The 26305-nt window shown below is 38.9% G+C and overlaps 1 protein-coding gene across 4 annotated transcripts in view; it reads right to left on the minus strand.

Annotated features, from left to right (window-relative positions):
- The window catches only part of rbm26 (RNA binding motif protein 26), a 157795-nt gene that overhangs the window by 17451 nt on the left and 114039 nt on the right, over window positions 1-26305 (minus strand). For all 4 annotated transcript variants that reach the window (XM_063048504.1, XM_063048503.1, XM_063048501.1 and 1 more), the window contains 4 exons: window positions 23549-23653; window positions 18834-19037; window positions 13353-13439; window positions 7279-7392 (listed from right to left, as the gene is read on the minus strand). In XM_063048504.1, the coding sequence (XP_062904574.1) occupies window positions 7279-7392; window positions 13353-13439; window positions 18834-19037; window positions 23549-23653 (510 nt within the window). The remainder of the gene's footprint in view (window positions 1-7278; window positions 7393-13352; window positions 13440-18833; window positions 19038-23548; window positions 23654-26305) is intronic.

The raw sequence follows: 26305 nt of genomic DNA on the forward strand, positions 1-26305 counted from the left end.
TATACTGCATATATTAAGAAAAAAAATAATAAAGAGAGAACTGACTTAGTTAATCAATTAAAACAACTACACCAGAAATATACTTTGGCATCATACCCTGAACTATATAAAAGACTTACTGAAATTAAAACTAAATATGATCTTCTTATAACGTATCCAATTGAAAGCCAACTTTTAAAAGATAGAAGCCAATTCTATATACATGGAGAAAAAACTGGTAAACTATTAGCTAATCAATTGAAGACCTTTATAGCTAAACAGCAAATTAAAGAAATTCGCAAAACCAATGGTGATTTGACAACTGACCATTTTGAAATAAATGACACTTTTAGAGAATTTTATTCTAAACTCTATGGTTCTGATTTTGTTAAAGATAATACTGAATGAACAATTAAATATTCCTGGACTTTCGATTGATAATTGAAAGCAGTTGGATCAATCTATTTCTCAGGAGGAAATCACTGGGGCTATATGTTTATTGCATTCTGGGAAATCTCCACGACCTGACGGATTCTCTGGAGAATTTTATAAGGCTTTTTCTTCATCGCTTATACCTCATTTATATTCTACCCTTACTGAGTCCTTCAAGGTGGGTAGATTGCCACAGTCTTTTTATGGAGCTTCCATTTCGCTTATTCTTAAAAAGAATAAGAATCCCACTGAATGCTCTTCATATAGACCAATTTCTTTACTCAATGTTGATGCTAAGATCCTATCTAAAGTTTTGGCCCGTAGACTCGAGAATATTATACCTTCTATAATATCTGATGATCAGACAGGATTTATTAAATATCGATATTCCTATTTTAATATACGGCAATTGCTAAATGTTATGCATTCTCCATCCAAGGAAATATCGGAATGTGTGATTTCTCTGGATGCGGAGAAGGCTTTGACCGAGTTGAATGGAATTACCTATTTAAGACCTTAGAAAAATTTAATTTTGGGCCCAATTTTATTTTTTGGATTAAATTACTTATCTCCCTCCGCTTGGGTCCTTACTAACTTTCAGAATTCTAAACCAATTAAACTCCAACATGGAACCAGACAAGGAAGTCCGTTGAGCCCTTTGCTTTTTGATTTGGTATTAAAACCTTTAGCAATTGCCTTTCGAAATTCTAAAGATATCACCAGTATCTTAAGGAAAAGTACTATTCATAAAGTTTTGCTTTATGCTGATGACCTATTGCTTTTTATATCTCGTGTTACAACTTCTTTACCCTCTGTTTCTTTTACTGACTAATTTTAGTCAGTTTTCAGGATATAAATTGAATTTACAAGAGTGAATTGTGTCCTTTAAATAATTTGATACCATCCGATATTAACCTTCCTTTAAAAATTTTAAGAAAACAATTTACATATTCGGGTATAACAATCACTAAGAATTATAAAGATCTATTCAAAGAAAATTTTCTAACCTTAATGAATTATGTGAAAAAGACACTTCCTAATTGGTCACCTCTCACTTTATCATTGATTGGTTGAATTAGTTCTATTAAAATGAATATTTTACCTAAATTTATATACCTTTTTCAAGCCGTACCTGTTTTTATTCCTAAGTGGTTTTTTTTGATTCTTTAGATTCGATTCTTTCTTCCTATATATGGAAGAACAGAAAACCCCGATTAAATAAAGCCCACCTTCAAAAAATTAAAAAGAATGGAGGCCTTGCTCTACCCAATTTAGGTTATATTATTGGGCAATTAACATACAAAATCTTTCGTTCTGGTTATATTATATTAATTGTGAGGATTGGTCTAACCATATGGGTCTTTTTGGAAGCAACTCTGTTACGAAATTTTCTATTATCTCTCTTCTCGGATCCTCTCTTCCTTTATCTTTAAATAAATTAACTGATAGTTTGGTGGTTCAACGCACTTTGAGGATCTGGCTACAGTTTAGAAAACATTTCAGTTTACTGAGATTTTCTCTTTCTAGTCCTATTTTTTCTAATTTTTTTTAAACCATCTACGACCGATCTGTTTTTTTAGAGAATGGGATAGAATAGGCATTAAAACGATTTCAGGATCTGTTTGTTGGAGGGTATTTTCTTCTTTCGAGCAGCTCTCAGTGAAATATAACTTAGCAAATACCCACTGTTTTCCATACCTACAGATTAGAGATTTTTTAAGATCTAAACTACATATATTTCCTACCAGCCCGGAAAATAACATAATAGATGTAATGTTTAATTTGAAACCTTTAGATAATGGTTCAATATCTTATATTTATGGTCTGTTGTTGGGACTGAGAATGGCTCCTTTAGACAAAATTAAAAAAGATTGGGAAAAGGATTTACAGACTTCATTACCTGATGAGACCTGGAGGGCTATTTTCAAAATAGTTAATTGTTCATCATTATGTGCTCGTCATTCCCTCCTACAATTTAAATTGGTACATAGGGCTCATATGTCTAAAGACAAGCTCTCTCGTTTTTTTTTGCAGCTATATCTCCTTATTGTGACAGATGTAATAATGGAGAGGCTTCATTCATATGTTTTGGTCATGTTCAACCCTTGAAAAATAATGGAAAGATGTATTCCAAACTTTCTCTGTACTCTTTAAAGTTAATTTTAAGCCCAATCCTTTGACTGCCTTATCTCGTATTGTTGAGGAAAGAACTATAATTTTAGAGCCTTCTCATTTGCAGGTACTGGGTTTTATCTCTGATGGCTAGGAATGTGATCTTGCTTAAATGGAAGGAGGTTGCACCTCCCCCCCCCCCCACACACACGCTCAATGGTTGTGCAATGTTATGTCATGTTTAAATTCAGAGAAGATTCGTTGTTCGATTTCTGATTCTAATCAAGATTTTCAAACATTATGAGGATCCTTTCTGAAGTATTTTAGAAATCTTTGAATTGTTATTGTTATTAAAATATAGATCTGGGCTATTATTATAAAACACTATGGTAAAGTACTTTTTTTTTAAACCAACCAGCTTTGTCTTGGTAGTGGGGGTAGATTTTTTTTAATAATATAATTAACCATATCATTGTATTTTATAATTCAATTTATATGATTGATCATGAATATCGGATACCATGAATTTATCAGTGTGATTTATATATAGTGCATGTGATATACTTATTATAAATCAAAATAAGGTATTTATGAATTCTGTATACGAAATTTAATAAATTTAATAAAAATATTGGGGAAAAAAAGGAAGAAACTAGTCTGTCCATGGCTAACAGAAATGGTTAGTAATAGTCTTGAATTCAAGGCATTTTAGAATGTTACAAAAAAGATTAGTATTAAATCTCAATGATAAAGTTTTATACAGAAAAATAACCAAAACACCAATATAAAGGGGAAAACAGAATCAAGGAAAAGTGACCAGAAAAATTAAGTTTAAGCAGAGCTTTTTCAAATATGTAATGCAGAAGCTATTAAAATAGTAACTTAGTGGCAGAGGAAAAAGATTAAAATGGAGAACAAGGAAATGAGTATACTATTAAATAGTTTATACCATTTTCACAGCAGAAGATACAACATACTAGATAATAGGGAACCAATAGATTTAAATAACAGTGAAAAATTAAATAAAAAGTGTGAGGAAACTAACAGAAATAAAAAGTTGCTAAATCTCTTCCGATGACAGTGATCTTCACAAATTTCCTAATTATGGAATTTTCCCAGAGGTTTAACTGATAACAAATATAACAGCATATAAGGATTATAAAATAGACTATGTAGGTTGACATCAATTGCCAGAAAATTGCTGAAATTCATTAAATCATTTCAGCAAAAATTAACATGACTTATATAAGAAAACCAGATCTGAAGAGGGAAGACTAAGAGCAAATGGATGTATCATAATCAGACTGTCAAATCCCATGACATAGAATGCCAAGTTGCCACACAAAGGTTGCATGGTGTTAGAGTGAGTTTTTGGGGGGGTAAATGATTTGTTTACACTTAAATGACTTTGGCCACCAGACTTCTATTTGACAAAGTACTGTGGATTGAGTCCACCACAATGCGCTTCCTAAAAAGGTGTGAATACCAGATGCTTCTGGCGCCGTAGTTTGATCTAATGCTGTAGTTTCAAAGACAGTATTATCTATACTTTATAAATATTAATTGTCTTCTATGTTAGCACGTAAAATGCCAAATAAATGTATTGTGGACTTAACTTGCAACCCAGACATGTTGGCATCGGAAGGAAAGGTGGTGTGAGATTTTGTACGTAGCTTCAACAGGAAGCATTGTCTATGCATTGTCTGTAACTTTTTAAGTAGCAATTGCCTTTGTGTTTAGCATATAAATATCGAGCCCACGTTGAGCTAGCAGACCTTTCTGCGGAAAGCACCTCCATCCGTAAGATGCCTGTTGTACCTTGTTGTGTTGAATAAAGAAGCTGCTTTGTATCTACCAGTGACTCTGTCTCTCCGGTAATTTCAACCACGCTACAACATTTGGTGTCAGAAGTGGGATACATCGTGACCTGTCGTGTGGCCAGCATTCCTAGCAGTCTTAAGTTGACCAGCTCCTCTCTCATGCCTCTGTAATTCCCTTTACTTCACTATAATACTGATACATCTGATGTTAGCTTTTCCTGCTCAAACTGCAGAGTGAATTCTATATTATGATCACTGTTTCCTAAAGGTTCCTTTACCTTAAGCTCCCTAATCAAATCCAGTTCATTACACAGCACCAAATCCAGAATAGCTGGGGATCCTCTAATGGGTTCAACCACAAAGTGCCTTTAAAAAAAACACAGCTTGTAGGCATTCTACAAATTCTCTCTTGGGAACCAGCACCAACCGGATTTTCCCAATCTACCTGTATACTAAAATCCCCCATGACTAAAGGTAACATTGACCTTTTGACATGCCTTTTCTATCTCTCATTGTAATTTGTAGCCCACATCCTGGATACAGATGTATACAACTCCTTTAAGCCTCTTTTTACTGTTGCCATTTCTTGACTTTACCCACAAGGATTCTACATCATACGTTCCTATGTCATGTCTTTCTAAAGATTTGATTTCAATTTTTACCAACAGGACCATATCATTCCTTCTGCCTACCCACCTGTCCTTTCCTTTTGATACAATATGTACCTTTGGATGTTAAGCTCCAAACTATAATCTTCTTTCAGCCATGTCTCAGTGATGCCCAAAATATCATACCTGCCAATCCCTAAATGCATTACAAAATCATCTATTTTGTATACTGTGCATTCAAGTATAACACCTTCAGTCCTGTATCCGTCTCTCATTTTGATTTTATCCCCCTTTTACAGTGTAACTCGTCCTACCAATGCAATTTTGCCCTATCATCTGCCTGTCCTTCCTGACAATTTCACTATATACTGCCTCTGCTCAGAAACCAACATCCTCAGCCCTATCATTCTGGCTTCCATTCCCCCTGCCAAATTACTTTAAACCCCACTTCCCCCTCCCCCAAAAGCTCGAGCCAACCTGCCTGTAAGGATACAAGTCCCCTCGGGTTCAGGTGCAAGGTCTCGGGTTCAGGTGTAATTCAGGTGTAAGGTCTCTTTTGTACAGGTCATACCTTCGTCAGAAGGGATCCCAATGACCTACAAATCTGAAACCCTGCCCCCTGTACTAGTCTTTCAGCCACACATTCATCTGCCAAACCATCCAATTCTTACCCTCACTGATGCACAGCATAGGCAGCAATCCATAGATGCTACTCTGGCGGTCCTGCGTTTCAGCTTTCTACGCAGCTCCCTAAATTCTCCCTTCAGGACCATCTTGCTCTTCCTACCCATCTCATTGGTGCCAATACATATCTAGACTTCTGGCTGCTCCACTCTCCCTTCAGAATTTTGTGGACCAGACTCAATCAGTGATGTCTCCGACCCTGGCACCAATCTGGGAGGCAACATACTATTTAGGTGTCTCTATCACATCTACAGAATCTTGTGACTACTTCTCTAACTATGGAATCCTCTATCACCATTGCAGTCCTCTTCTACTCCCTTCTCTTCTGAGCCACAGTGCCAGAGAACTGGTGGCTGCGGATCTCTCTCCCCACCACCCCTTCAACAATATCCACAACAGTATACTTATTATTGAGGGTGAAGGCCACAGAGGTACTCTGTACTGGCTGCCTATTTCCTTTCCTTCTCCTGACAGTTACCCATTTTCCTGCCTCCTGCAACTGAGAGCTAACTTCCTGCTGTTATCTGTCACTCTTCCACTTCCTGTACAAGTTGAAGATCATCAAGCTGCAGCTCCAGTACATTAACACTCACAAAAGACCAACAACTTGGTGCACCTGGTGCAGATGTGGCTGTCCCAGGAGGCTGGAGGTCTCCAGAATTCCCACATCTCACACAATGAACACAGTCCCTGGAGCCATCCTTAATGCTCTAACTATTCACTAACAGATGAAGAATCTTACCAGATTTGTACCTCACCCAATCCCCTCCTTGCAGAAGACTGATGAGCCAAAGCCTCCCTACTCTAACACTGGTCCACTTACACAATGGCCTCTTCACTTGGAACTTTCTTTATTTATTTGCCCTGGCTAATGTTTGAGGCCTCCTGCGCTGATTTGACTGTGACTGTGCTGCCAAAAAGATTCAGAACACCATCATGAACCTTCCTGTAACTTTGGCCAAGAAAAATCAGGATATATTTTGGCAAAGTGATAGTCTGTCAAGTAAGAATCAAAAAATTTGCTGCAATATATTTGAGACCATCAATAAATCTTGACTGATGACGTTTATTATCAAGAATGAGTTGCTCAAAAAGCTATGATCCAGAACCCAATTCAGAATCATTTCAGCTCTGCTCAGTGATGTATGACAATGCCCTACATTATTATATCAGCGAGTATGCTTGTTATTTATTTATTGAGATACAGCACAGAGTATGCACTTCTGGCCCTTTGAGCCACGCCATCCAGCAACCCACATGATCACTTCACTGTAAAGTGATGTGCTAAACATGCTGTGAATTCAAATTTCACTTGTGATTTAAAACAATTAGGCCAGAATATTTTCAATTAGAAATATTGTATAAATTTCAGGTTTATGTAACAGATGAAGACTTTGTATGCAAGAAGCCACGTAACATTGGTAGATCACATAAATGCTAATGGCAGGCATTAGTAACAAAAGATATAGTAGCAAAGCAAAGAACTTGGAAATTTCACTACTACTACCCTTCATTTTAGAGACACCCAGTGAGGATGAAATCCGAGTAATAAGGCAATGGACTTTAAATGATTCTTGCAGAACTCCATCAGTGCTAGAAAGGAATTTTGCTATAAACAAATTATTACTGTTTATAACGTATACCTCCTCTTCATCTGCCTCCACATCTTCAGGCTCAACAACAGTAATGGTGGACCCAGGTTTGTACCATGCAAGTTGAAGGTCCTGTCCTTTGAAGCGAATTCCATGTAAAGCAGCCTGAAAACCACATTGAATAGAGAGAAAAAAAATCAAATATGTGACACATTGAAAGGCATCGAGAAACAAGGCCAAAGTGAACAATTTAATTGTTTAGTTTCAAATAATTAAACTGCTTGAATAAAACTCCAAAGCAAATCAGGCACTCTGAACTATCAAATATAATGCAGCCTTACTGGCTTTTTTAAATATGCATGGTATATTGCACAATACATATTTGTAAGAACTGGTTTAAATTCCCAACCATAACAAACCCAAAATAGACATCAAGTCAAGTCACTTTTTATTGTCATTTCAACCATAACTGCTGGTACAGTACAGAGTAAAAACGAGGCAACATTTTTCAGGACCATGGTGCGACATGAACAATACAAAAACTACACTGAACTATGTAAAACAACACAAAACTACACTAGACTACAGACCTACCCAGGACTGCGTAAAGTCCACAAAACAGTGCAGGCATTACAATAATTGCAATCCGAGATGGTGCAATTTCCGAACCAGGCAGTGATGCAGCTGCTCAGGATGCTCTCAATACAACCTCTGTAGAATGTAGTGAGGATGGAGGATGGGGGATGGGGGTGGGTGGGAGATGGACTTTTCTCAGCCTTCGCAGAAAGTAGCGACACTGCTGGGCTTTCTTTGCTATGGAGCTGGTGTTGAGGAACCAGGTCAGATTCTCCGCCAGGTGAACACCAAAAAAACTGGTGCTCTACAGAGGACCTCTACAGAGGAATCGATGTTCAGCGGAGAGTGGTCACTCCGTGTCCTCCTGAAGTCAACAACCATCTCTTGTTTTGTTCACATTCAGATGCAGGTTGTTGGCTCTGCACCAGTCCGTTAGCTGCTGCACCTCCTCTCTGTATGCTGACTCATTGTTCTTGCTGATGAGACCCATCACGGTCATGTCATCAGCGAACTTGATGATGTGATTCAAGCTGTGTGTTGCAGCACAGTCATGGGTCAGAAGAGTAAACAGCAGTGGACTGAGCACACAGCCCTGGAGGGGCCCCCCATGCTCAGTGTGATGGTGTTGTGATGCTGCTTCCAATCTAGACTGACTGGGTTCTCCCAGTCAGGGAGTCTAAGATCCAGTTGCAAAGGGTTCAGGCCCAGTAGGCTCAGTTTTCCAATCAGTTTCTGAGGAATGATTGTGTTGAACGCCGAACTGAATGTTAGGTCAGTGAAAGCAATAAGTTGAGAGTAAAACAAGAAAAATCATGCAGAAGGTATTAACAAAACAACATGGTGCAGTGTTCAAATATACATTAACATTAAAAGTAAAACATACATGAAAAATATTAAGAAAATTCTAACTGATCAGCAAAAAGCTAGGCACCGCTCAAACGCCAAATAAAATCACAACTGTTATTGACAGAATCTCAGATGACGACGAGGTGTACAGGAGAGAGGTACATGGACTGGTTGATTTGAGTTCCAATAACAAACTTATACTCAACATTAGTAGTAAGGTCGAGAAACTGACTGTGGACTTTAGAAAAGGGACGTCAGGAGAATGCACACCACTCTTCATCAAGGGATCAGAAGTGGAAAAAGTGAGCGGCTTCAAGTTCTTGGGCATCAACCTCTCAGAGAATCTATTCTGGGCCACAACATATTGATGTATCACAAAGAAGGCACGCCAACCAGCAGTTATACTTCATTAGGAGTCTGAGGAGATTTGATATGTCAACAAAGACTCTAGCAAATTTCTACAGGTGTACTCTGGAGAGCATTCTGACTGGTTTCATTGCTGTCCAATGAGGATCCAGTGTACAACATCATACTAGGCTGCAGAGGGTTGTAAACTCAGTCAGCTTCATCACGGGCATTACCTCCCCACCATTTATATCTTCAAAAAGCAACTTCCCAAGAAGGCGGCATCCATTATTAAGGACCTCCACCATCCAAGACATAGTCTCTTCTCATTACTACCATCAGTGAGAAAGTACAGGAGATTAAAGATGCACACTCAACTTCTTATGAACATCTTCTTCCCTTCCGTCAGATTTCTGAATTGTTCATGAACAATACTTCACTATTTTTCTCTTTTTGCATTTTTATATTTCTTACTGGAACTTTCAGTAATCGTTTATGTATATGCATTGTACTGCTGCTACAAAACAGTAAATTTCACATATATCAGTGATAATGAGCCTGAGTCTAGAAACCAAAGAAAACATAGGGGCTGTCTGAAAAATGAAAAATCTAGTAAAGCAGAATAGTGGCCCTGGACTTCAGAACTAAATAACAGAAAGGCACATTAGTGTACCAAACCCATCAGGGATACCCACTTCAAGAAACAGCATCGTTTTACTGGGCACTTAATATTTGACATGACAAATAAAAATCTTTCATGATCTTCATGCCTGCTTCATTATTTAATAAAATCTTTGCTCATCTTTGTCCACCACTTTCCGGGAGCAACCCTACTTTAACATCCAGGTATCGACTACATTTTGGTGTGGTTCCTCAAACTTACCCTGATCTTCCAGTTGTAAAATACTTCAATCTTTTGTTCCACTCCCACCCCGCCACTTATTTTCTTTAACTCAACCCAAATTCAAGGCAGAATACCCCAGGGAGTAAAGTATCCATTATGGACACAATCAGTAATTCGGGTACAAATTACACCAATTTGTTGAATATTGAAGTTAATCAATTTTGTAAAAGTGCTTTTGCATTGAAAAAATCCCATGATATAATTCTAGTGAATGATTTATTCAACTTTTTAAACCAACTCTCATATTTCCACTTAATCCCCATGTAACTGTACCCTTCATAACTCCCCCACTGGTCTTCCCATACCCAACAAGTACACCCATCATGCAAGACTTCCCTGTGCAATGGCAACAAATCAACACCTGTCCTTTCACTTCTTTTTTTCTCATTATCCAGGGACCTAGTCTTTCCAGATGATGCAGCCAATCATTTGCGTCACTGTAGTCAGTGTCCACAAATGGTCTCTTCAGTGGAGAAACACATGTGGATTGGACTACCACTTCATGAATCACTTACATTCACAGCCTGAGGGCTAACCCAGAATCCCCTGCCATTTTCATATTCCATCCCACTCTAACCTAGTTCTGGTCTCCTCACTGTTATAACAAGACCAAGCAAAATTGAGGACAGCAACTTCATCCTCCATTTGGACACAATGCTCAACCGATGATCAAATCTCCAACTTCAAGTAATTTACTTTCAGATTCTTTTGGTTGTTTCCACTGTAAGTCACCCAACCATGATAGTGACTCAGTTTTTTCAAACCCACCTCACCCCTCCTGACTGCTATTTGCAACACATTCCTTGTCACCCTCTAATCATTCTCATTTTTAAAAAACTATTTCTAAAGCAACCCTGTCTTCAACTTATCAGATACTCCCATTGACTTATCCATCCCTCCCTTCACCTTCTCTGCAATGTAAAACATTTCTTGTACTTTTCTACAGTTTTGGAGGGTCTTTTTCCTCTCCGTAGATGCTGCATGACCAGTTAAGTATTTTCAGCATCTCTTGTTTTTGTGGTGGAAAATACTGCATTTGAAATTGTTACTTTTAGGTTAGCTCCAAATGGACAGGTACCAGTGCAACTTCATGGAAGCTCCCTCCTTGGCTTCTCAAACACGTTACAGTACTTTAGCCTTTACATTTACCTTTTTTCCTTCTTAAAAAGAGCTTCCATTTTCTCTCAGACAACAAGTGTAGAAAACAAGAGTGGGAGCAGGTGCTAAAGACAGCGATTCACTTGTCAATATTTGGCAGGTTCATCTGGGTCAGCTGCATTACCCTTCCTGCACCACCTTCTATTTTTGCAGTAAAGCTTCAAGCGTTCTCTGGATTTCATATACAGTGGATTCTATAAAAATGGACTATTAGTTATTCAGGGCAGCTGTATATTTGGGACAACTCTTAAATAACAAAAACTGATCAAGAAAATAGCCAGGATTCTTTTGTTTAACTGGGACACTATGCCACTTAATTGTAACACTTTTTCTAAACTTTCAATTTGGAAATTTCCTAAAGGAAAGCTAGGGAAGGATGAAAAAAGAAAATGAACAATGGAAGAAAAACTTAGTTATAAGGAAGAGCTGAAACTTAAATCAATAAATTTGAGATGAGAACTGAAAAACACATACATGGAGAAAAAAGGAGGATGCAGTCAAAAGTGTAGGGTAATATAAAGGTGGCTCAAGACTTTTCGACCAACAGCAAAATTAAAAATAAGGCGTTGGAAACCAAAATGCAGAAGCGCAAAATACCAAAAGCTTACTTAGATGGAATTGAATAAGTTTGTGGACTGATTTATGAAAAACTTCTCAACATAACATATTGAAAAGAGTCAATATGGCTTAGGAGTCACAGGATGCAGATCCGGGAACAAGTGAGAGACATGGAAGACAATTTTGGAAACAAAATACAAGTTGGAAATCCAGAACAATGCAATCAGAAGGCCAGGCAGCATCTATGGAAAAGAGTAAATAGCCAACATTTCTGACCGAGACCCTTTTTCAGGACCATTGTAACTATTACAAAAACAAAGATACAATTTTCAGCAGGAGAGAGGATAATGTGGATTAAGTAAAAGCATGAGATTAAAGATTCAGGTCTTTATTAACATAACATCCAGACTTTCCATGGCCTTTCCTCAATACAAGTGAGTGACTGGAAAGAGCAATGGACTTCTTTATTATAGATACAGAAGAGAAAAGTTTTGATTTGTCCAGAAAGGAGCTTCAGAAGTATGACTTATTTCTGAAAATACATGCAATAAATTTCAGATAAATTAAGTTGGACAACAGTCAATTTGTTCACAAGACTACATTTCCATTGAGGAAAAACACTGATTTTTTTTTAAATAAGCAAAGGAATTTAATAACACTAATACTTAACTCTTTGCCTAGTATTATAAATCAGTATGAAACAGGTAAGTTTTCAAAATAGCACATTAAATTTAACTAATTAAAAAAATTAGTAAATAAACTTATCCCAACTTAAGTTATAAAAAGCGAAAAGCAAAAATATACCAATGCCTCCCTACAATAAGAAAGCTAACTACTAATTATAAAGCCAGCCAGCATCTCACAAAACCATATATCGAACTTCTGCCATAACGAGAACATGTAAATAAGCATTTAATATTTGTATTTAAAATACACTGAAACAACTACATTAAAACATTGAAATAATAAATGTAAGCCAATATCAACACATTAGTAGCTTAACAAAGAAGCCAGAGTCACAAGATTTATAACATAATGTGGATATAAGCATAATGAGAATTGTAGGAACAATTACTTCTTCAATGACATTTTTATATGAATTACGTAATATTACTAACCCTGGTTATAAATTCTAACATTTAAACTAGTCATAAATTTCAGCAGCTTCAGTTGTATTTAAAAGTGGATGTATTTCTAAGGCTGGATTTTTAGCAGAATAAAGATAAACTAGATTTTCCCGGGGCATAGATATTATTCGATTGCAATGCAGCCACTTTATACTGTGGGTGTATTCAACAGTATATAACTAAGTAAAAACACTTGGCAGAATAAATTATTGTAGTGCAAAACTAAAAAAAAAGTATTTATGGTTTTAGCTTTCCTTTGCCCTTCACTCCCAACCACTGAGGGACACTCCCACCTTGACATGCTCAGATGTTGAAAAATATTAATGCAGAATAGTACATCAAGTGATCCACATATTTAATTAAAGCAGGTTCAAAATCTCCATCTTTTTAAACCAATGAAATGGTGGTAATCAATGCCAGTTGTGGAACAGCTGTAAACCACAAGCCTGTGAACTTTCTGTGCAGGCCATGTAGTGGCAAGAATGTTAAGGATCACTGAAATTGGAGTTGCTTCCTATTCAGCTTGTGAAGAAGTGACTTTCTCTTTTAAAAATGTATTTAACTGCTCACATTGTTAAAGCACACTTACATAATGGAAAGTATTTACTTACAGCTTCTGCTTCCGCCCTGGTCTTGTATGTGATGATTGCATGACAAGAACCATCATCGATTTGACAATCCTCAATTTCACCAAATTGCTTGAAAGAGAAAGAGTTTTCATAAAAAAAACTAAAAGTTTCAGTGTTTTATAATTAAACTTTCAAGCTTAATTAACCAAAAGGAATGTATTGAACTGGAAATTTAAAAAAAATGCAGCTGGATAATCTGAAACATTTCTGTATGCAGCAAAAAGACATATTTAAACAAGATCCCAAAATATTTAAAAACTACAGACCCCGAAATTTTATGCCTTTGTAATTTTGTAAAGTGGACATGTTACAATATAGCTTGTGTTGCAACTTAGGTACAACCCATTCAAAATTAACTATTTTTTTGTAATACAATTCCACAACAGAAAGCATAGAAAAAAGTGAAATGCAAAAATATACAGAATCCATGGGTGGGCAGTTTGTCATGAAACTCACTGGTTGAAGAAATGACAGATGTGTCTAAATGGATACAGTGGCATAGGAAAGCTATTCATAAAACATTGCTCCATTTTTATTGCTTTCTGCAGAACCATGCATGTTTAACATTCAGGAGCTCCATTTGACTCACCAAGTAAGCTACCTTTAGAGAGCATTCCAAAATTAATGCCACTCTTAACTTAAGATTCAGTAACCCTGTATTAAGGAAATACAATATCTACAATTGTTAAATACAATTAACAATTATATTTATTGTCGCCAAACAACTGATACTAGAACGTACAATCATCACAGCGATATTTGATTCTGCGCTTCCCGCTCCCTGGATTACAAATCGATAGCAAATATTAAAAATTTAAATTATAAATCATCAATAGAAAATAGAAAAATAGGAAGTAAGGTAGTGCAAAAAAACCGAGAGTTAGGTCCAGATATTTGGTGGGTACAGCCCAGATCTGGGTCAGGATCTGTTCAGCAGTCTTATCACAGTTGGAAAGAAGCTGTTTCCAAATCTGGCCATACGAGTCTTCAAGCTCCTGAGCCTTCTCCCAGAGGGAAGAGGGACGAAAAGTGTGTTGGCTGGGTGGATCGTGTCCTTGATTACCCTGGCAGCACTGCTGCGACAGCGTGCGGTGTAAAGTGAGTCCGAGGACGGAAGATTGGTTTGTGTGATGTGCTGCGCCGTGTTCACGATCTTCTGCAGCTTCTTCCGGTCTTAGACGGGACAACTTCCATACCAGGTTGTGATGCACCCGAGAAGAATGCTTTCTACAGTGCATCTATAAAAACTAGTGAGGGTTTTAGGGGACAGGCCAAGTTTCTTTAGTTTTCTCAGGAAGTAAAGGCACTGGTGGGCCTTCTTGGCAGTGGACTCTATTTGTGATATTAACCTCGAGGAACTTAAAGCTTTTGACCTGTTCCACTTGTGCACCACCGATGTAAATTGGGTTGTGCGGTCCGCTACTCCTTCTGAAGTCAACAACCAATTCCTTTGTCTTGCTAACGTTGAGGGATAGGTTATTGTCTTTGCACCATGCCACCAGGTTCTTAATTTCCTCTCTGTACTCAAACTCATCATTACCCGAGATACGGCCTACAATTGTTGTGTCATCAGCAAACTTATATATTGAGTTTGATGGAAACTTGGCTACACAATCATGGGTGTACAGTGAGTACAGCAGGGGGCTGAGTACACAGCCTTGTGGGGCACCAGTACTCAGAGGGATTGTAGAGGAGAGCTTGTCCCCTATTTTTACAGCCTGGGTCCTGTCTGTGAGGAAGTTGAAGATCCAGCTGCAGATCTGAGTGCTAAGGCCCAGGTTCCAGAGCTTAGGAATCAGTTTATTTGGAATGATGGTATTAAGTTTGAACTGTGTTACTTCACTTGCTGCAACCAAAAGGATGTTAAAGCTCACCAGGGGATCATCCAATTAAATTGGACATGGTACAAAAGAATTTGAGGAGATGATACTGAGACTGGAAGGCTTGAGTTACAAAGAGGGGCTGGATCAGTTAGTATCATTCCCCCTCTCCAGATTACAGAAGGCTAAGAGGTGACCCAGAGGGGCATAGATAAGGTAACTAACTAGTCTTTGCCCCCAGGTAAGGAAGTCCAAAACAAGAGGGCAAAAGTTTAACGTGAGTGGGGAAGATTTAAAAGGGCAACTTTTCTCCCCCACACTGAGTGTGGTGTGTATATCAGAATCAAGTTCAGTATCTGCGGCATATGTTGTGAAATTTGTTAATTTAGCAGCAGCAGCACATAAAACATATGGAACAAATTGTCAGAGAAAGTGTAGAGATTGGTACGATAATGATATTTAAGACATTTGTACAAGTTCATGATTAGGAAAGAAATAGGTGGGATATAGATAGATAGAAGTTGATACTTGGCAAGTACAGAGCCTGTTTTCTATGCTGCATAGCTTTACGACTGATAGTATATTGTGTGAAAACTGGTATCGTCTGCATAAATAGAGCCCAAGACCAATTTCAAGTCAGTTCAAAATTCTTTTGTACTGAGCACATTTTAAACTTCCCTCTTCTTTCACAAATTTCTGACATTTACCACTGGGATACATCTAATGTCATAAAATTCTGAATGCATGTCACATCCATGCTAATGTTATAGCATCATTTATTTATCCCCCTAACTCCAGATTACAAAAGATCTGGTGCTCAAAATATCAGATATGTTAAATTTGGTATACTACTCTGGAAACCATACATAATGACTTGGAAACAGGTAAATGTGAAACCACGCCCAAGAGAAACAGAATGCCCAATTAGTATTTAAAAAAAGCACAGTACAGGTGTCCCCTGCTTTTCGAACGTTCGCTTTACGAAACCTCAGTTACAAAAGACCTACATTAGTACCCTGTTTTCGCTTTCAGAAGGTTTTTTCACTGTTACGGAAAAAAAGCAGCGCGCGGGGAAAATCAGTGTGCGATAAAAAGCAGCGCGCCACGCACCCCGAGCAGCTGCTCTCCCCGGATTCGGAACTGCCTTCTCGCCAGCATTGCTTAAATACGTGCCTGTGAGCAGCCATTTGCAAGATGAGTTCTAAGGTATTGGAAAAGCCTAAAAGAGCTCATAAGAGTGTTACACTTAGCGTAAAACTAGACATAATTAAGCATTTTGATCTTGGTGAACGAAGTAAGGACTAAGTGAGTTTGGCTTATGAAAGCTGACGAACATGATATTGAAGAGGTTTTGGCATCCCATGACCAAGAACTGATAGATGAAGAGCTGATGCAATTGGAAGAGGAAACGATAACAATCGAAACCGAATGCAGTCGCAAACGGACCGAAAGTGACTTTCGCTGCAATGATGAAGTACGACTTTAATTTTGAAAGGATGCATCGGTTTAGGGGATATTTGCAGGATGGTTTGAGTCCTTATAAAGAACTGTATGATAGAAAAATGCGCAAGGCTCAGCAGTCAAGCAAGCCTTCCACATCAGCCACAGCAGACGACAAACCTCGACCTTCGACATCGAGGCAGGCAGTCATGGGAGAAAATGAGCTGCCTGCTCTAATGGAAACAGACGACGAGATGACACCCCAGTGCCCCACCACCCCAACACCCAGACCGCGGACAGATACTGTACCGATTTGCGGAGAATGCAGCAGTACCCGGGAGGCACACAGCACATCTTTAAGAAAAAAGCCGAAATAAACATGCTAATTAATGAGGTGCCGCCCAACATGTAATTAATTAGCATGTTTATTTCGGCTTTTTTCTTAAAGATGTGCTGGATGCCTCCCGGCTACCGCTGGACCCGATGCCTCGCAGCAATGTATTGGTCGGCGGCCCGGAGGGTGAGGGCCACTGCACCACCCAACCTGCGACGACTCAGTCTAACACACCATCATCAGTGTGCTCGGCGCTGAACCAATTCCGGTAGGTGATACTACACTGTACATACAATATTCCTACTTTATATAGGCTGTGTATTTTTACATGCTATTTGGTATGATTTGGCAGCTTCATAGCTTAAAGGTCACTGGAGAACGCTTGCGCCGTGTTTTTGCCAACAGCGCTTGCGTGAGATTTACTAACCGTTACTAACCGTTGATCGCTACGGAGAGCAGTTAGTCAAATTTTTCTAGTAACATTTTAAAAATTTAATTCCTTACAGTTTCTTTTAAGAATGGTTTTATCTTTTAAAAGTAGAATTGAACAACAATTTTTTTTGAGAATAATTGAAAATGTCATTTTGTTCAGTAATTGACTTTCATCAATCTCAGATGGGCTGAAGCATTGTTGATAAGTACAGGTTTCCCCTGCTATCCGAAGGAAGAGCGTTCCTATGAAACGGTTAGTAATGATTGTGGAAAAGTATTTCTACTTTATATAGGCTGTGTATTCATCATATCATTCCTGCTTTTACTGCATGTTACTGTTATTTTAGGTTTTGTGTGTTATTTGGCATGATTTGGTAGGTTATTTTTGGGTCTGCGAACACTCACAAATTTTTCCCATATAAATAAATGGTAATTGCTTCTTCGCTTTACGACATTTCGGCTTACTAACCGTTTCATAGGAACGCTCTTCCTTCGGATAGCAGGGGAAACCTGTACTTATCAACAATGCTTCAGCCCATCTGAGATTGATGAAAGTCAATTACTGAACAAAATGACATTTTCGATTATTCTCAAAAAAAATTGTTGTTCAATTCTACTTTTAAAAGATAAAACCATTCTTAAAAGAAACTGTAAGGAATTAAATTTTTAAAATGTTACTAGAAAAATTTGACTACCTGGGTCAAGGCAATAATTTCAGAGGGATTCATGCAATCTCAAACGGCTCACAAATGGGTTACTTAATGGATAGAGTAAAATAACTAGGAAATCCTTTCTACTAACTATACATTAATTTTAGTTTTCAAAGCTGCCACTGTTTACATAAGAAAAAAGTTAATACCATTGAAGCAAAATGAGTACGTTCTTGTGGCATCTGCAGAACGATACTCCACTGAGGAATAATTTAGATGCAGGCATGTTTACAAGACAAGATAATGATATTTCAATGCTTTGATTCAAAATTATAAACCATTTTTCAATTTTAATAGATTTGAAGCAAAGATCCCAAAGGCAGTCATAACAGATGAGAGGGAAAATTGTCTTATAAGGGCATGCAGCACTGGGTAGAGATATGGAAGGAGAATGGCAAGGTGGGTTGGACATTATTGACATGCCATCAAAACTTAAATATTATCCTGTCTACTTGTCTTTCTTTGCAGGCTTTGTAACTGAGTATCAGCTCGGTCAAAGTTGTACTCTGCAGTATTCATTTAACAAATGTATTCAAATAAAATGGAAGATACTCAGAATACATACATTCAATGGTGCATAAACTATGCATTAATAAATGGTGCATTAACATGTTCCTATTTGGAAGCTGACTGAGCAAACCTGGCAATGGTCAAAAGATTAGACCTAATATCCTGTTGCATGACCCTACATAATCTGTCAAGCTGATAAATTGAAAATTATACTTACTGCAAAGTGTGGCAGGACTTCATCTTGGTCCCCTTCTGAAAAGCCAGAGATATCCAATGACTTTGGACGATGGTCAACTACTGAGTGAAAAGGCAGACTCCGGCCTCGGCCACGATGTCCCCTGCCTCTACCTCTGTGCCCACCTCGGCCTCTAGTGTTATGCCCTCTCCCACGAACAGAGGAAAGGATCCCTCGTTTGGCAGCCTGAAACACAAATGCAAACACATGACATGCTCTGATCCCTTTTACATGTTAAATGAAAATTACTAACAGAAAACTCAATCTCATTTTCCTTGAAAAGCAAAATCTTTCAATCTGTCACTGAGAGTGCAGCAAAGATAAAGTAACCAACTTCAACAAACACCAAAATGGCTAGTGTTTCAAATCTAACTGCTTGGTACTGAAAAATCAAAAATACTGTACATGTGGAGATCTAATTAAACAGAAAGTGCTGGAAATATTCAGGCCAGGGATTAACGATTCAAACCCAAGACTGCATCAGAACCAAGATCCTTCATCATTGCCAAAAGATGCTTTCTGGTTTACTTTATCCTAGACATTAATTCAGTTCTGATGTAAGAGCATGACTCAAAATACCGACTATCCTTCAGCCTCCATGGACAATACCCACTGACTTCCTCCAATAGTTAATCTCATGCTCCAGATACCAATGTTCCGCAGTGCTTTGTCTCTAATCCCCTTCTCAGCTTTAAGTGGTAAATAATTCACCAAGAGCACACTTGGTTCTTAATCCTTCACCAGAGGAAGCATACTCAGCTTCCATTCTGAGAGTTGTCAGAACTTTATCACTAATGACCTATAATTATTCTACAGTAGTGTCCACTTTTGAACCACAAAATGTTAAGTGGAACAGTCGGCTGGCCATTAGAAAATATACAATAGAAAGGAACCACTGTGTGGTTTGCTAACTATATTAAACCAGCATGCAATGCTGCCATCTTCTGTAAATTAATATTATTGCAACACAGTTCTTGTTTTTCTGTTGTTTTTTTTAAAATGAAAGTTTGACTTTGTCCTCAAGTTGAAAACAGCAGAAGTATAATGAATAGCCTTGCATCAAGTAAGGTCAGCAGAGATTACACTAGAAACACAAAGGTAAATATTGCAAGTTTTATTTCAGAAGCCGAAACTTAGCTCAAATCCTGAGGAAAGTAAACCATAAAGAGAAAAGCAAACCATAATGCAAAAAGTTTCAAGTTTTTTTTTAAATTAGGAATACTGGGTGCACAGCTATTGAAAACTGAATCTCCTTTACGAAAAATAATCATATTATCCCTGGTCAGGGATACTATTACAGCTACAGGAAGGGCGGGTAATGTAGCAGGATCCTCTTTTGAGTCAATATGGGTGGAAGTCAGGAACAGGAAGGGAACAGTTACTCTATTGGGGGTATTCTATAGGCCCCCTCGTAGCAGCAGAGATACAGAGGAGCAGATTGGGAGGCAGATGTTGGAAAGGTGCAAAAATAACAGGGTTGTTATCATGAGTGAATTTAACTTCCCTAATATCGATTGGCACCTGTTTAGTTCCAAGGGTTTAGATGGGGCAGAGTTTGTTAAGTGTGTCCAGCACGGATTCCTGTCACAGTATGTGGACAGGCCGACCAGAGGAATGCCATACTAGATCTAGTACTAGGTAATGAACCGGGTCAGGTCACAGATCTCTTAGTGGGTGAGCATCTGGGGGACAGTGACCACCGCTCCCTGGCCTTTAGCATTATCATGGAAAAGGATAGAATCAGAGAGGACAGGAAAATTTTTAATTGGGGAAAGGCAAATTATGAGGCTATAAGGCTAGAACTTGTGGGTGTGAATTGGGATGATGTTTTTGCAGGGAAATGTACTATGGACATGTGGTCGATGTTTAGAGATCTCTTGCGGGATGTTAGGGATAAATTTGTCCCGCTGAGGAAGATAAAGAATGGTAGGGTGAAGGAACCAGTGAGGTGGAAAATCTAGTCAGGTGGAAGGCAGCAGCATACATGAGGTTTAGGAAGCAAGGATCAGATGGGTCTATTGAGGAATATAGGGAAGCAAGAAAGGAGCTTAAGAAGGGGCTGAGAAGAGCAAGAAGGGGGCATGAGAAGGCCTTAGCAAGTAGGGTAAAGGAAAACCCCAAGGCATTCTTCAATTATGTGAAGAAAAAAAGGATGACAGGAGTGAAGGTAGGAACGATTACAGATAAAGGTGGGAAGATGTGCCTGGAGGCTGTGAAAGTGAGCGAGGTCCTCAATGAATACTTCTCTTCGGTATTCACCAATGAGAGGGAACTTGATGATGGTGAGGACAATATGAGTGAGGTTGATGTTCTGGAGCATGTTGATATTAAGGAAGAGGAGGTGTTGGAGTTGTTAAAATACATTAGGACGGATAAGTCCCCGGGGCCTGACGGAATATTCCCCAGGCTGCTCCATGAGGCGAGAGAAGAGATTGCTGAGCCTCTGGCTAGGATCTTTATGTCCTCGTTGTCCAGGGGAATGGTACCGAAAGACTGGAGGGAGGCGAATGTTGTCCCCTTGTTCAAAAAAGGTAGTAGGGATAGTCCGGGTAATTATAGACCAGTGAGCCTTACGTCTGTGGTGGGAAAGCTGTTGGAAAAGATTCTTAGAGATAGGATCTATAGGCATTTAGAGAATCATGGTCTGATCAGGGTCAGTCAGCATGGTTTTGTGAAGGGCAGATCGTATCTAACAAGCCTGATAGAGTTCTTTGAGGAGGTGACCAGGCATATAGATGAGGGCAGTGCAGTGGATGTGATCTATATGGATTTTAGTAAGGCATTTGACAAGGTTCCACACAGTAGGCTTATTCAGAAAGTCAGAAGGCATGGGATCCAGGGAAGTTTGGCCAGGTGGATTCAGAATTGGCTTGCCTGCAGAAGGCAGAGGGTGGTGGTGGAGGGAGTACATTCAGATTGGAGGATTGTGACTAGTGGTGTCCCACAAGGATCTGTTCTGGGACCTCTACTTTTCATGATTTTTATTAACAACCTGGATGTAGGGGTAGAAGGGTGGGTTGGCAAGCTTGCAGACGACACAAAGGTTGGTGGTGTTGTAGATAATGTAGAGGATTGTCAAAGATTGTAGAGAGACATTGATAGGATGCAGAAGTGGGCTGAGAAGTGGCAGATGGAGTTCAACCTGGAGATGTGTGAGGTGGTACACTTTGGAAGGACAAACTCCAAGGCAGAGTACAAAGTAAATGGCAGGATACCTGGTAGTGTGGAGGAGCAGATGGATCTCGGGGTACATGTCCACAGATCCCTGACAGTTGGCTCACAGGTGGATAGGGTAGTTAAGAAAGCTTATGGGGTGTTAGCTTTCATAAATCGAGGGATAGATTTTGTAAGAGTCGCGATGTAATGATGCAGCTCTATAAAACTCTGGTTAGGCCACACTTGGGAGTACTGTGTCCAGTTCTGGTCACCTCACTATAGGAAGGATGTGGAAGCATTGGAAAGGGTACAGAGGAGATTTACCAGGATGCTGCCTGGTGTAGAGAGTATGCATTATGATCAGAGATTAAGGGACCTAGGGCTTTACTCTTTGTAGAGAAGGAGGACGAGAGGAGACATGATAGAGGTGTACAAGATAGTAAGAGGAATAGATAGAGTGAATAGCCAGCGCCTCTTCCCCAGGGCACCACTGCTCAATACAAGAGGACATGGCTTTAAGGTAAGGGGTGGGAAGTTCAAGGGGGATATTAGAGGAAGGTTTTTTTACTTAGAGAGTGGTTGGTGCGTGGAATGCACTGCCTGAGTCAGTGGTGGAGGCAGATACACTAGTGAAGTTTAAGAGACTACTAGACAGGTATATGGAGGAATTTAAGGCGGGGGCTTATATGGGAGGCAGGGTTTGAGGGTCGGCACAACATTGTGGGCTGAAGGGCCCGCACTGTGCTGTACTATTCTATGAATTCTATGAAAAAAGCTCTGGCAAAAAATTCTCAATAATATATTTGCTATTTTTATGTGAGCCACAGCTGGAAAGTGTGCGTTCCCCCTAAAACAAGTACATGATCAATGATGTAAAAGCAGTATATATTTAAATACAATTTACAAGACGCAGCAGTACAGCACAGGAAGAACCCCTTCTACCCACATCTACACCAAACACAATGCCAATCTAAGTAATCCTACCTACCTGCCCATAGTCTATATCCATTTATTCCTTGTGTGTTCATGCATCCAATGAAATGCTTTTTTTTTAAATGCTGCTATCCTATCTGTATGCATCACTTCCCCTGGCAGCAGGTTCCTGGCTTCTACAATTTCCTCTGTGAAAAAGGTTTGAATTGCAGATTTCCTTAAAAACATTCTCCCCAAACCTTAAAACTACACCCCAGAGTATCTGACATATCCACTCTGGGGAAAAGATCTACCTCATCTGTGCCCATCATAATTTTTATATACTTCAATCAGGTCACCCCTCAGCCTCTGACACTCAGAGAATGCAATTCAAGTTTGTCAAACCTCTCCTTATAGATAATATACTTCAACCTAGGCCTTCGACACCCTCTCCAAAGCTCTTTGGTAATGCATCGACCAGAACTGCACACAATAGGCCATAGGTGGACTAACTAAATTTTTTATACAAAGAAGAAAAAACTTTGCAAAATAAAGCAAATTGAGATGAATTTAGTTGCCAGAAAGAATTTAAAAACTTGTTAAACTTTAAATTGTTACACTTGTTTTACCTCTAATTGAAGTTCATTATATTTCTTTCGTAGTTCAGTGATATCTTCTCCAGCTTGCACTTTCTTGTACAAGTCCAGTTCAGTGTCTAGTAGTTCTCTTTGCATCTATTTAAGAAAATCAGGATTTGTGTAAAGCCAAATCATTCATAACCATCAGGTGACTGCTGCAAATCAACATGGAAGCAGGATTCTCAAACCAATGTGACCTCCTCAGAAGATGGGCAAAAATTAATTAAGCTTTACTTAAATCTGTTGGGAAAAGAAATTGGGCGGAGGTGGAGAGTGAAACAGATTTCCATTTCAGATACCCAATTTGGACTGAGAACTTTACTAGTAAACAGCAAAATGGACAATTTAGTTCAAACCAGGAAAAAAGAACTCAACTCAAAACAAAAAAAATGTGGAGAGAAAAAAAGGTGAGTTTGGGCAGTTGGTATAACTGCAACAAACATATTCAAAATGAGGGAGGAAAAAACAGGGCAAATAACATTAAGAACAGGAATAAGTTGGACTGTAAATGGAAGAGCAGGATCATACAGTAACCTGTAACTTAACAGTAATCTCTTACTCAATGTCAGCAAGACCAAGGAGCTGATTATTGACTTCAGGAAAAAGTCGTGTACCAGAGGTCCATGAGCCAGTCCTCATCGAAGGATCAGAGGCAGAGTAGGTCAACACTAATTCCTTGGTGTTATTACTTCAGAGGACCGGTTCTGGACCCAGCACTTACGAAGAAAGCAGCGCAATGCCTCCAATTCCTTAGAAGTTTGCAAAGATTTGGCATGACATGTAAAACTGACAAACTTTTATAGATGTGTACTGACTGGCTGCATCACAGCCTGGTACGGAAACACCAACGCCTTTGAACATAAAATCTTACAAAAAGTAACAGATATGTTCAGTCTGTCACAGGTAAAGCCCTCCACACCACCGACCACATTCATATGTAACACCATTGCAGAAGAGCAGCATCCATCATCAGGGACCCCACCACCCAGGACATACTCTCTTCTTGCTGTTGTCATCAGGAAGATACAGGAGCATCAGGACTCACAACACCAGGTTCAGGAACAGCTGTCAGCCCTCAACAATCAAGCTCTTGAAACAAAAGAGATAACTTCGCTTGCCTCTTCATTAAAATGTTCTCATAACCAATGGTCTCACTTTCAAGGACTCATCATGTGTTTCCATATTTATTGCTTATTTATTATTACTTCTTTCTTTTAGTATTTGCACAGTATGTAATCTTTTGCACACTGGTTGAATAGCCAAGCTGGTGCTGTCTTTCACTGATTAAGTTTATGGTTATTTTTCTACAGATTTATTGAGTGTGTCCGCAAGAAAATAAACCTCAGGGTTGTATATAGTGACACTTATGTATTTTGATAATACATTTACTTTGAAGTTTGAATTTACTTTTAACTTTACTTCGGCTGTTCTATGGAGAACTACTAGCTATCATCAAGATTCTTTTCACCTCATCTCCACTTTGCGTGACTGCATATTAAAATATGTTGGAGACAGGCTGTCTGCCAGCAAAACTGGAGATCCAACTGGATCCAGTAGTTTGACATACTCGAAAAGGTTAAGTTCCAGGAATTCAGCATCATCAGCTATTAAGCCAAGGATGGTTGGAATGAAAAGTTAGACCCATTTCCTTAAGTGGGTAAGCCTATGTTAAATAAAAAAACACAATTTTTAAAAAATTCATTGTAAAGATTTTAATTAATACCTAGTACTCTCGTGATGTTTTGTCCTTTTTAAGCAAATTTAATTATCGGAACAATTTTAAGTCTATCTGAGCAATTTTTAAAAGTTTGACCACCTATACTAGGAAGAGCTCAAAAGTAGCAAGTTGACAAAGAGCACCTTCAGATGAGACTGTTGCCAACTGCAGACTTCTGGCTGGCCTTTTGCAACAGGTTAGCATTGGACGGCAAGCGCAGTGGACAGCAAGCTTGTTTCGTAGGATTAGATCTCAGATCATCTAGCCCATTGCTGCATGTCAAGTACTTATTTTGTCCACTGGGTTGTATTTATTTTATTCTTTTTAATTGGTTCTTCAGGCTGTTATAGCCAGGGGTGGCAATGGGATCAAGCTCCCACTTCCTATTAAATGCTCCCAATGGCATTCACTTCAAATAGCCTCTTGACAACCAAGTCCAGCTCCTGGCCTTCATGTGTGGCTCAGCTAAGCTCGGCAGAACCATTTCTGCTGACAGAAAGGGAAATGGCAGGTTACTGGTGCTTTAAAACCAATCACTTCGAGCAGATGGCACTCATCAGCCATGATTGGCAGCTCATCTCAGAAGGAAAACTCTGATCTCAAACCTCTGCTGCCTTGTGGCTATACCCACTCATGGGTAAGGCTTTGGGAGTAAACCCCAAGTGAAAATCTAGAGTTGGAGTCTCTAAAGGCAGTCCTACGTTGAGTTCAATTCTGACTGGCAACTCCCACGACACTGCTGGTACCAAACTGTATCGGTCTCTGTCGTTCCCTTGGGTTCATCAGATGTGGGGAGAGGGGGAGCTGGCTACACAAGCAACAGCTTGCTCTCCAAATCATACTGCTCAGGCTTGCATATCTAGTCAGCTAGGACACAGTATCCATGGTCAACTCTTCAGACAGAGGCTTCAGCTCGCAATTGTTTTTCAATATCCAAAAGAAACAAAATTTTGAGATTAAACTTTTATTAACATTGTTCACTTTTTTCAGGAAACTTTTTGGATAAAACATGGTTTGCTGAAAAAGAATGA

This window comes from Mobula hypostoma, chromosome 5 (assembly GCF_963921235.1).
Source record: "Mobula hypostoma chromosome 5, sMobHyp1.1, whole genome shotgun sequence".
Classification (NCBI taxonomy): domain Eukaryota; kingdom Metazoa; phylum Chordata; class Chondrichthyes; order Myliobatiformes; family Myliobatidae; genus Mobula; species Mobula hypostoma.